Below are 12,641 nucleotides of genomic sequence, written 5' to 3'. Positions count from 1 at the left end.
TTGCTATTTGCTAGTATTGATTTTCCACTACATTTTATGACTAGTATTGCTTAATTAAATTCGCAATAGTTTTTCTATGGATTGTTTATGTACCATGTATTTGTGTCTATCGAAATGCNCAAACCAGAAAGAAAGCTTAAGAGAAGGTTCCTATGGAGTACTTGCATGATGAAGGTCAGTGTTCAATGATTTCTATGATTAAATATTAACCCCGTGCCTAGAACCGTGATCTTTACACGTGGTAATCGTTTTCCCCTTCTATTAGCTGCGTTTGGAGCAAGTTTTTGAAGATATAAATTTGTAGTTATTGGTGTTTCTTCAAGGTTTACACTTGGTTAATTAAGGTAATCATCTCGGGACTCTTTTATGATTGTTTTTATGAAGTTCTATGGATATTTCGTCAAGTTGAGGCCATTTGGCAAATCTGCCGATTTAAGAACAATTATGAACTATTTAGAGGTTGTGCTGCCCAATCGTTTTGCCTCACAACTTTGGTTGAGCTAGTATGTTTCAGTGGGTAACTCGATGTATTAGGGTATCGAGTGCTAGTTACGCCCCTTATTTTGGGGCGTGACAAACTTGGTATCAGAGCAGATTGTATCGCGAGAGGTTCATAAGCCGTGTCTAGTAGTCTTGTTTATGGGTGTGTTGTGTACCACACTTATAATCAAGAGGCTACAGGGCATTTAGGAATGGTTACATTTCATTAAACTAATAGATCGTGCTATAGTGCAAAAGTATAAGAACATTTTAAATCTAAGTCATGCTTTATGTTTCCTATCTAACTTGCTACACTCGCTCCGGATATGGCAGATCGAGAGATAGGTATGGATCCAAGGGAAGGTACTAGCCGTTCCCCACCTGGTCAAAGAGATAGATTTCCCTCGGATCCACAACACAAGGTGGATCTCTAGTACCCCTAGTACCAACCTCCCCAGCACCTATTGAAGCCCGAGGAGATGCAGTACCCCTAGCCTCATCAGTTCCATTGGTACCTGAGGAAGTTATGGATACAGGACCTCCAGTACCTATTTTTTCTCCACCAAAGATCTCTGGGGAGCAGGAGATGAGAGAGGCAGTTCAGTTGCTGACTAGGATGGTTTCTATTCATGAGCGATAACTGGAGTCAGGAATAGATATTTAGAGAGACCGGTCGGAAAGTTCGAAGGTACGAGAGTTTCTTCATTTGGTCCCTCCATTATTTACATGATCTAGTCTTACTGAGGATCCCCAAGAATTTATAGACCACATATATAGAGTATTGAGGGTGATGCATGCCTCTGTCACAGAGGCTGTGGAGTTGGCTTCTTTTCGGCTACGTGATGTAGCCATCCTTTGGTATGAGACATGGGAGAAATATAGAGGACTTGATGCTCCACCAGCAGAGTGGGAGGACTTTTTTGAGGCCTTCCTTGCCCACTATTTACCACGGGAAGTTCGAGAGGCCCGTCTTGACCAGTTTTTCAAACTGAAGCAAGGAACCATGAGTGTGAGGGATTATAGCCACAAGTTTAATTCTTTGGCAAGATATGCACCAGATATTGTACATACCATGAGTGCTAGAGTTCATCGTTATGTTGATGGTTTGGGAGATCATTTGATCAGAGATTGTAGGGTAGCATCCCTCTCAGATGATGTAGATATTTCGCGTATACAGGTGTTTGCTCAGACTACCAAGGACCTTTCTAAACGGATTCGTGATACCTGCAAAGATAGGAAGCAGAGTAAGAGGGCTCGCACTATGAGGTCTTATAGGGAGCCACATGGTGATTTTAGGCTCCATTTCCATCGATGTCCACCTCAGCCAACGGGTAGTGAGTCAGAGCTCAGGTCAGCCTGAAGGTCGTCGACAGTATCGTTCCGTACAGGTAAGACATCCCACTCCTCATTGTACACAATGCGGTAAGCCGCACACTAGGCAGTGTAGATAGGGTTCAGGTGCATGTAATTGTAGGCAGACAAGACATTTTATTAGTCGGTGCCGGAGGTTGGGCAGAGGTGATCTAGCTAAGCATTCAGGATCCACAACAACATCTTCACCCTCAGTCCGTGCCCCATGACCAGGACCATAGCCTACTCAGGGTCGTGGTAGAGGGAGAGGTGAAGGAGGTACATGTTCGAGCGGTGGCCAGATTTGCTTTTATGCACTCACAGGACGACAGGATTCAGTGGCATCTCCTGATATTGTTATATGTATATTGACGATATCTTCTTAAGCTGCTTACGCATTGATAGACCCTGGCTCTATATTTTCATATATCACTCCATTTATTGCTAGTAAGATTGACATGAAATCTGAGTTGTTGCCACAACCAATTGAGGTGCCTACACCGGTTGGCGATTCTATTTTAGCTAGTCGTGTCTATCGGGGTTATACGGTATTAATTAATGATCGTCCAACCTCCACTGTTTTAGTTGAGTTGATTATGCTAGATTTTGATGTTATCATAAGTATGGATTGGTTGGCAGCTTGCTATGCTAATATTGATTTTCGTGCAAAGATAGTCCAATTTTACTTTCCAGGTGACCCAGTTCTTGAGTGGAAGGGTAATGCAGCCACACCTAAGGGTAAGTTTATTTCATACCTTAGGGCTCGGAAGTTGATTGCTAAAGGTTGCATATACCATATGGTTCATGTACAGGATATTGATAAGGAACCCATGACTCTTCAGTCAATTCCTATCGTGAATGAATTTCCAATGGTATTCCCTGATGATCTTCCAGGAATTCCCCCAGAAAGGGAAATTGATTTTGCTATAGACTTGCTTCCTGATACGCAACCTATATCGATTCCTCCATATAGAATGGCACCTGCAGAACGAAGAGAATTGTAGGAACAACTGAAGGACTTGCTCGATAAAGGCTTTATCATGCGAAGTACTTCCCCATGGGGTGCCCCAGTGCTCTTTGTTCGAAAGAAAGATGGATCCTTGCGGATGTGTATTGACTATAGACAACTAAATAAAGTCACTATAAAGAATAAATATCCTCTTCCATGGATTGATGACTTATTAGATCAGTTACAAGGTGCCAAATGCTTTTCCAAGATTGACTTGTGGTCTGGTTACCATAAGTTGTGAGTCAGGGAAGTTCATATCCCAAAACCAACATTTAGGACAAGGTATGGCCATTTTGAGTTACTTATCATGTCTTTTGGGCTTACAAATGCCCCCAACAGCTTTTATGGATCTTATGAATTGGGTCTTCAAACCATTCTTGGATGAATTTGTGATTGTGTTTATTGATGATATTCTTATATATTCACGGTCGGAAACAGAGCATGTAGACCACTTGCGAGCTGTATTGCAGACTCTCCAAGATTGCAAGTTATATGCTAAATTCTCTAAATGTGATTTTGGGCTTACCTCAGTAGCTTTTCTTAGTCATGTTATTACAAGTGAGGGTATTAAGGTTGATGGACAAAAAATTGAAGCAGTGATGACTTGGCCGAGGCCTTTGAATGAAACGGAGGTTCGCAACTTTTTAGGCTTGGCGGAGTATTATCAAAGGTTTATGGAGGAATTCTACTCTATTTCTGCACCACTAACAAAATTGACACATAAGGCAACGAAGTTTCAGTGGACCGAGGCATTCGAGCAGAGCTTTCATGAACTAAAAAAAAGGCTTACCACTGCACCTGTCCTAACTCTTCCAGATGGTAATGAGGGCTATGTTGTTTATTGTGATGCCTCAAGATTTGGCCTAGGTTATGTTCTTATGTAGCATAGTAAGGTTATTGCATACGCCTCTAGACAGTTGCGGAAATATGAGCAGAATTATCCTACACACGATTTTGAGTTGGCTGCAGTTGTCTTTGCCCTAAAAATTTGGTGACATTATCTATACGGNAGATTTGGCCTAGGTTATGTTCTTATGTAGCATAGTAAGGTTATTGCATACGCCTCTAGACAGTTGCAGAAACATGAGCAGAATTATCCTATACACGATTTTGAGTTGGCTGCAGTTGTCTTTGCCCTAAAAATTTGGCGACATTATCTATACGGGGTTCATATAGATGTGTTCACCGATCACCAGAGCCTTCAGTATTTACTTAAGTAGAGGGAGTTGAACCTACGACAAAGGAGATGACTAGAATTATTAAATGACTACGATGTTGACATTTTATATCATCCCGGCAAAGCTAATGTTGTTGCTGATGCGGTCAGCCAGAAGTCCATGGGTAGTCTAAGTCATGTTGAAGCTGATAAGGCTGGAATTACAAAAGACATATGCCAGCTAGTTAATTTGCAAGTGCGCTTAGTAGATGCAGGAGGCGGAGGTGTTGCCGTTAAGAATATGGCAAAATCTTCCTTTGTGACTGAAGTGAAAAGACGGCAACATGAAGATCCTGAGCTTAGAAAATTGAGGGAAAAGATTCCACAGCAGCAACACCCCTTATTTGAGCTAACTGGAGATGGAGTCCTTAGATACCAGGGTCGCTTATGTGTACCGGCAGTTGGGAAGCTCCGTACAAATATTCTTTCAGAGGCCCATTATTCTAGATATGCATCTCACCCTTGAGCGACAAAGTTGTATCAGGACCTTTGACAGATATATTGGTGGAATGTCATGAAAAAATATATTGCGAAGATGGTAGTTGAATGTCCCAAATGTCAACAAGTTAAAGCAGAGCATCAGAGGCCTGGATGCCTAACCCAGTATATTGAGCTTCCGTTATGGAAATAGGATATGATAAATATGGACTTCATCATTGGTTTGCCTCGCACTCCACGAAGGTTTGATTCCATTTGGGTAATTAACGATAGGCTGACAAAATCTGCTCATTTCTTGCCAGTTAGGTCGACATATTCAGCTGAAGATTATGCTAGGCTTTACATTCACGAGATTGTTCGCCTTCACGGAGTTCCATTATCTATTATCTTAGATCGATGAGCTCAATTTACAGCACATTTTTGGAGATCGTTTTAGAAAGGTCTAGGCACTCAGGTAAATCTTAGCACCGCTTTTCATCCACAAACTGATGGACAGGCAGAACGTACTATTCAAACGATTGAGGATATGTTACATGCTTCTGTGTTGGATTTTAAAGGAAATTGGGATCAACATCTACCGCTTATCGAGTTCGCTTATAATAACAGCTTTCANGATTTTAAAGGAAATTGGGATCAACATCTACCTCTTATCGAGTTCGCTTATAATAACAACTTTCAAGCTAGTATTCAGATAGCCCCTTATGAAGCACTATACGGGTGGAAGTGTAGGTCCCTAATCGGTTGGTTTGAGCTTGGGGAAGCAAACTTTCTAGGTCCCAATCTAGTCCAACAAGTGATTGAAAAGGTTAATCTTATTAGAGATCGGCTTCATACAGTACAGTGTCGACAAAAGTCTTATGCAGATGTTCGTCGACGGAACTTAGAGTTTGAAGTAGAAGATTAGGTGTTCCTGAAAGTATCGCCTATGAAGGGCATCATGCGATTCTGAAAGAAAGGGAAGCTCAGTCCTAGGTACGTTGGACCGTATAATATTTTTTGGAAGATCGGTATGGTGGCATACGAGCTTGATTTTCCTTCAGAATTAGAAGCAGTTCATCCTGTATTTCATGTTTCTATGTTGCGGAAGTGCATTGCAGATCCTTCACGTATTATGCCCATTGAAAATATTTGTATCGCTGACGATTTATCTTATGCAGAGGTACCAATAGCGATTGTAGATCGGCAAGTAAGAAAGCTTCGAAATAAAGTTGTAGCTTCTGTGAAAGTGTTATGGAGAAATAACAACGTCGAGGAAACGACTTGGGAAGCGAAAGAGGAAATGAGGAAGGAGTACCCCCAACTGTTTACGACATAAGGTGAGTCACATTTCAATTATTGTAAATTATTTTTTCACAACGACTTAGTTATATTTTAAGTAGGTTGAAGGTGAAATTAATATGTCTTCTTACAAGATAGCTATGCAAAGCTTAGTAGTTAAGATTTTCAGAATTTAACTTCAGGTTTGCGACTGTAACAAATGTAGACTCGCAAATAAAGTACTGTGAGAAAAATAATAAAATAAAACCAAGGAATCATTTAAGTCCATTCGTGGGCGAATGTTCATAAGGAGGGAGAATGTAAAATTCCGTACTTTTTCTCTAATCGTGCATAATATATGTGGCGTAGTATGGCATGGTTATATGAGGTGCATATGACTTTGTATCATACATTGGAGATTAAGATTGCAAGTAGGTGGAAATATCAAGGAAGTAAACTAAAGTTTTAGGCCAAAGGGACCTCTCAAACAAAGTTCATGATAAAAGAAATGGCTCGGGTAGAACTTCGCCCGTTTGAAAGGTTTAACTTGTACCATACCTTGTGGATAAGCCTGTCAGTGTAAAACATGCTGAGAATAGTGTGTTATGAGGTATTATAATAGCACAAGAGTCGTATGTTAAGTTTGGAAGTCAAGAAAATTAGTGAAACTAAAGTTGGCAAAAGTTATCGAAGTTTTTCTAATAATATTTTCTTAACTTTGGGTCAAATGTCTTGGATGTTTTCTCCCAATATACAAAGAGTTAGAAGGCCTATCACCCATTAAATCGAAAGCCTACGAGTCTAGTTTTCAACACACAAAACCCGTACCCAACCGACATCGGAGTAAAAAGTTATGACGGTTTTACTACGAATTGCCGGGGCAGAATCCGGGTCAGTTCCAGGTCGGGTAAAAAATGTGGTATGTCAGCTTACTCAACGTTTTAAGCCATGAAAACATTTCATTTTACTTCCAAACCAGAAAGAAAGCTTAAGATAAGGTTCCTATGGAGTACTTGCATGATGAATGTCAATTTTCAATGATTTCTACCATTAAAGATTGCCCTCGTGCCTAGAAACGTGATCTTTACATGTGGTAATCGTTTTCCCCTCCTATTGGCTGCATTTGGAGCAAGTTTTTGAAGATATATATTTGTAGTTATTGGTGTTTCTTCAAGGTTTGCACTTGGTTATCTAAGGTAATCATCTCAGGACTCTTTTATGATTGTTTTTATGAAGTTCTAAGGACATTTCCTCAAGTTGAGGCTATTTGGCAAATCTACCAATTTAGGAACAATTATGAACTGTTTATAAGTGTGTACCAGCTGTGTATATATAGTGTTTCCGAAGTTTAGGACGTAACGAGAAACTTTTGTGAAGAAGCTACGGCCATTCGAGCCTTCATTGAAAAGGTATGTTAAGGCGATGCTACGTCCATCATTTTAGCACCACTCCTAGGAAATTCCTAAAACGCCGAATGTGATATTCTGATGTTCTGTTGCTAGAAAGACCTTCAGTGAAAGGCAGTGGGATATCAGCTGAATTACTTTCACGATTCTGTTATTTTGATATTTCACTCGTTTGGATAAATAGAGTGTTCGACATCTACACGTCATTTTATCAGTTTCCTTGATTATATGTCCGCACGTATGAATTCGTATTCTTCCTTGGGTGATGTGAATTAAAATGTCACGCGAGACCCTTACTACTTGTGACCAGCCCTCTTTATCTACTAAGGTTATTATTAAAGAAAAACTTTAAAGTAGCTCACGACCTTCAAAACTCTCAAATATAATTTAAATGTAAACTATTGGAACACTTGGTTTTTGAAATATTTCTTTTATAAATTATCTAGGAACTAGGAACTAAGCAAGTCACCTAACTTTCTATGAATATCAACAAGGTTAGGTTATCCTTCTAAAATTTGAGTTAACTTTCCAAGCTTATTTGAAAGAACATATAAAGTTCCATGAGATTGTTCTATGTTATATGAAAGTTATTATGGGATTATGAGAACAAAACTACAAACGGGCCAAGATTAACAACGTGACAACAGTAACTCATAGGTGTTATAAGTAAATGACATGACATGCTATGCATTCTACTCCCGAGATATAATCGGGAGGTATGGGGCCTATTGCCTATATTTATACGTATGAGACGCAAATTGCCACAAGTTGGCGAATATGATGCCGGTTCGCTACCGGAAAGCACCACTATTGCTACCATTTGGTTGGGTATGTCATGCATTTGTATCTATATATATATATATATATATATATATATATATATATATTCACGACATACGATTTTACTAGNGGCCAAGATTAACAACGTGACAACAGTAACTCATAGGTGTTATAAGTAAATGACATGACATGCTATGCATTCTACTCCCGAGATATAATCGGGAGGTATGGGGCCTATTGCCTATATTTATACGTATGAGACACAAATTGCCACAAGTTGGCGAATATGATGCCGGTTCGCTACCGGAAAGCACCACTATTGCTACCATTTGGTTGGGTATGTCATGCATTTGCATCTATATATATATATATATATATATATATACATCTATTCACGACATACAATTTTACTAGCATACCATGCATATTTAAATAGTAGGGGGCTAAAGGTTAGCCATGGAGATTATTTGGGTTTTAGTTTAAGGTGGTATCTCTATTACCCTTTTACAGTAAATGTTTATGATTTTACTTTTCGCTTTACATACCAATACATTTTTATTCATACTGACGTCCCTTTGCCTGGGGACGCTGTTTTTTGTTTTGTGCGAGCAGGTACTGGCAGGGACACTAATCGACCCACCCGCTAGGAATCAAGTTCAGTTGTGAATTGGTAGGCTCCATCTTATCCTGGGGCTACCAGAGGATGTTTACTTTTGTTGTACAGTTTGGGTATAGTCGGATCCTTGTCCCGACAGTGCTTATGTCACTCATAGAGGCTATTGTGGACACAATATTCCGGGTTTTCTTTTTGTATGTTTCAACCTCTAGCAATTAGTCTTGGCATATATATATATAGGTGTGTGTGTAAGTAGGTATGTTTATGGTTGTGGCCTCGTCGGCTAGATAGTATATCTTTATTTATTTTTTCGGTTTGTCTACCATTGTTTGTATGGTTATTCTCTTTCAAGTCATGACCTCTGGGTTCAGGCTTCACCTTTTAGAGGTTGTGCTGCCCAATCTTTTTGCCACACAAGTTTAGTGGAGCTAGTATGTTTCAGTGGGTAACTCGATGTATTAGGGTATCGAGTGCCAGTTACTTCCCCTATTTCGGGGTGTGAAAACATGTTGAGAGCTTGTGTGATCGACTTCAAGAGTAGTTAGGATGATCACCTTTCTTTTATTGAGTTCGTCTACAAAAATAGTTACCATTCCAGCATTCAGATGACCCCTTATGAGGCATTGTATGGGCGTAGATGTACATCTTCAGTTGGTTGGTTTAAAGTACGTGAAGCAGCCTTGATTGGACTAGATTCAGTCCTTGATGCTATGGAGAAGCTGATACTCATTAGAGATAGAATTAAGACTGCCCAGAGTCGCTAGAAGTCTTATGCAGATGTGAGAAGAAGGGAACTAGAGTTCCAAGTTGATGATTGGGTTTTCCAAAAGTGTCGCCTATGAAGGGGGTGATGAGATTTGGTAAGAAAGGGATGCTCAGTCCCAGATATGTAGGCCCTTACCGGATCTTGAAAAGGATTGGTAAAGTGTCTTGTAAGTTAGATTTGCCAGCAGACTTAGCAGCAGTGCATCCAGTTTTTCACATTTCACTTTTGAAGATGTGTGTGGGTGATGCAGCATCCGTAGTCCCATTAGAGACTGTGGCTATAAAAGATAGCCTTTATTATGAGGATGTACCAGTTGAGATTCTTGATCGTCAAATTAGAAGGTTGAGAAACAAAGATGTCGCTTCAGTCAAGGTTTGATGGAGGAGTTAGTCTGTAGAGGGAGCTACTTAGGAAGCAGAAGCGACCATGAAAGCCAAGTATCCTCACCTCTTTCCTTCCGATTCCACTCCAGCTTGAGGTAATAGTTCCTCTTCAGTTTTTCAGTCATTCATGCGTAAACTTCATTCTTAGAATAATGCTCCTTCAGTTTGTACTTGCATTTTCAGCGAATTTGCGTATTCTTGAAACTCAGTTCAGTCAGAAATTCAGTTCTCAGTGTTTTGTGGTAGGGATTGTGGCCCTCTCCCTCCATTTCTGTCACGACCCGGGAGCACCCCCTAGTCGTAACCGGCGTACTCGACCTCGAAGAGGTCTAATACAAGCCTCTTAGCATTCATTCATCGCATAGACACTAAAACCATAAGGAATTAAAAACTTTCTTTACCAAGAAAACATTTCATAAAAAAAAACAATAGCAAGCGGAAGACTTTCTAGACTTTATACATGATGTCTCAAAACCATCTAATACTTTAGAGTACAAATTTCGGGACTAATCCCGTACACAACTTAAACAATACTAAAAGACATAAAAGAACGTATTGGGTATTGTCCTCGAATCTATGAGGACTCACCAAGTCTTCATCTTCAACACTTAGAAACCTATCAAAGCCATGACATGTCATCTTCTCCAAATCCCTACACTTTAGTTCAAAAAAGGGAAAGAAAGGGGTTAGCACAATTAAGTACTAAGTATGGAGACCATGCAAAAACATGTCAAAAAGGACATTTTCAAAGAATAAATGCTTTCATATCAATTTGATAAAACCTTTCCTTTACAAGTATAAGAGACATAATACAAGTCAACATTAACATATAAGACCATAGCCCACCATACATATAATCAACATATGTCCATATACAACTCATGCTTAACTTTAAAAGAACACATGTCATTTCATTACCATAGGACCTCTACCTAATATAATCTTAAGACACACTTGAGTAAGACAAGAAGTGACCGCCCATACAACCTCTTCAAGCACACTTAAGTGTTCCTCAAGATTACCTTAGATAAGGACATTTCCTTTACAACATAACATCAATAGGCCAACATTCTTTAAGAAACCATTTTGGAGACATTCAAGCACATAAGGGGACTTTCACATAATAGTCGTTAGACTTAGGGAACTCACTTTAGTATCTTCAAAGCCTACTCGTGCCATGTGTAGATAGCATCCCATACTACTACCTACACGTTGTAGAACCTATCCAATAACTAGAGTGCACATCCCACATGATGGGAATAGGCATAACCGACATAGACCATACTAGCTAGGTATGGAATCCGGAGTCTATCCTACTCCGTGGAGGTTGTTCTACTTGCCAAAGGTAGAACTAGTAAGCAACCCATGTAGGCACATGGTTTAGGGGATGTCCAAGGAAGTTCATTGTGCCTAATCTCATACTCAACTAGGCCACCTTCCTAACCACATCCACTCGGTGCTAGCCTTGTTTCCCATAGAGTATTCAATCACATATGTACTTAGAGAAGGTTCCTTTTCTAGTTCAACCAACTCATAGTACCTCTTCCCAAGAAAGGCCCCATTTCTTAGTCATGGCCAATCAAGGTTCATAAGGATAGCTCATTAAATCCCCCTGGAAGGGTGCCTTAGGCCTACCGATTTTTCATTAAGGGTGCCTTAAGCCTGCCGGTCCAAGGTTCATCATTTCACACATGAGAAGGGCTACCACCATTAGGTCTACCGATTTCATGGTTTTACATTTACTTAGGAAAGCTAGACTTATGAAAGGGCACCATTTCTTAGTTTTGCCGATTCAAGTCTTGGCCTAGAATTCCTCTTTTAGCATTTATAGAAAGGGCACCATTTCTTAGTTCTGCCCATTTCACACATTCATGCATTCAAGACTTTAAGTAACAAGGAGGGACACTTTAGTCTACCAACCAAGTCACAACATTTTCATTTAAGGATACTTCATAATCCAACATCATTTCATATATACATCATGAGAAATCATACTTTAACTCACAATGCTATCCACTTTACATAGGATCATCACAAGATCACATAAACTCATTCACATCATACCTTCACACATATAGCTTCACATAAAACTTTACATATAGCTTCATATAGGACTTTACATATAGCCTCATTTATATATAATAATATAACAATACAATAACACTCATATAATGCCCTTCATGGCCTCAATTCACAATAATACAATATTCCAACATCATGCAACAACTTCCCCAATGCCTTCATGGCTACAATTCACAATAATACCACACAAGAACAAGATATAACACTTCCACCAAAGGTGGATTCAACCTACCAACAACAATTAATTCAATAAAGAGAGTTCAAGCTTTCTTACCATAATTCAAAGCCATAGCCAAAATCACCAAAAATCCAAGCAATCACCAATACTTCACCCATAAGGCTTACCACCCTTAATTCACCCATTATCAACAATTAATCATGAATAAACATTAAACAACACAAGAGACATCAATACAATTCACTTTACACATAATTCCATCAACTTTGAATTTATAGAAATAGACCCACTTCATAAACACATTTTGGGGTTTTGTAGAATACAAGGATTCATGGAGTTTTTCACCTTAAAACATCAAATAAACATCAATAATATCATAACTTATCATTTGAAATCGTTTCATGCAAGAACCCTTGAGTTTGAGTAGAAATTAGACTTTTTCACAAACTTTGAAAAAGTTGAAAACCATTTGAAATTGGCTCTAGGGTGATAGATTGCCCTAGATAAAGAACTCCCATACCTTTACTAAGATTCCCCAAGAAATTTGATGAAGAAAACGGCTTGCATCCACAACCCTAGCTCCCACTTCTTCTTCTTCTTCTTCTTCTCTTCTTCTCTTCTTCACTCAAGAACCCTAACTCTTACTCTTTTAAAATGGAACAAAAATGATCCACAATCAG

At 39.3% G+C, this 12,641-nt stretch overlaps 1 protein-coding gene across 1 annotated transcript; it reads left to right on the top strand.

Moving 5' to 3' along the window:
* The first annotated feature begins 1,270 nt into the window (after nt 1-1,270).
* LOC125877522 (uncharacterized) lies at nt 1,271-2,834 on the top strand. Its single transcript, XM_049558792.1, has 2 exons — nt 1,271-1,830; nt 2,279-2,834. The coding sequence occupies exons 1-2, from the start codon at nt 1,271-1,273 to the stop codon at nt 2,832-2,834; spliced, it is 1,116 nt and encodes a 371-aa protein (XP_049414749.1).
* The last annotated feature ends 9,807 nt before the right edge of the window (nt 2,835-12,641 follow it).

Source organism: Solanum stenotomum, chromosome 9 (genome assembly GCF_019186545.1).
Source record: "Solanum stenotomum isolate F172 chromosome 9, ASM1918654v1, whole genome shotgun sequence".
Lineage (NCBI taxonomy): Eukaryota > Viridiplantae > Streptophyta > Magnoliopsida > Solanales > Solanaceae > Solanum > Solanum stenotomum.
This window is presented reverse-complemented; position numbering and strand designations above follow the sequence as displayed.

Coding starts and splice junctions, on each gene's coding strand:
- LOC125877522 (XM_049558792.1), top strand. CDS start 1,271: ATGCATGCCTCTGTCACAGAGGCTGTGGAGTTGGCTTCTTTTCGGCTA. Junction 1,831..2,278: donor GGTAGTGAGTCAGAGCTCAG/GTCAGCCTGAAG, acceptor ATTTATTGCTAG/TAAGATTGACATGAAATCTG.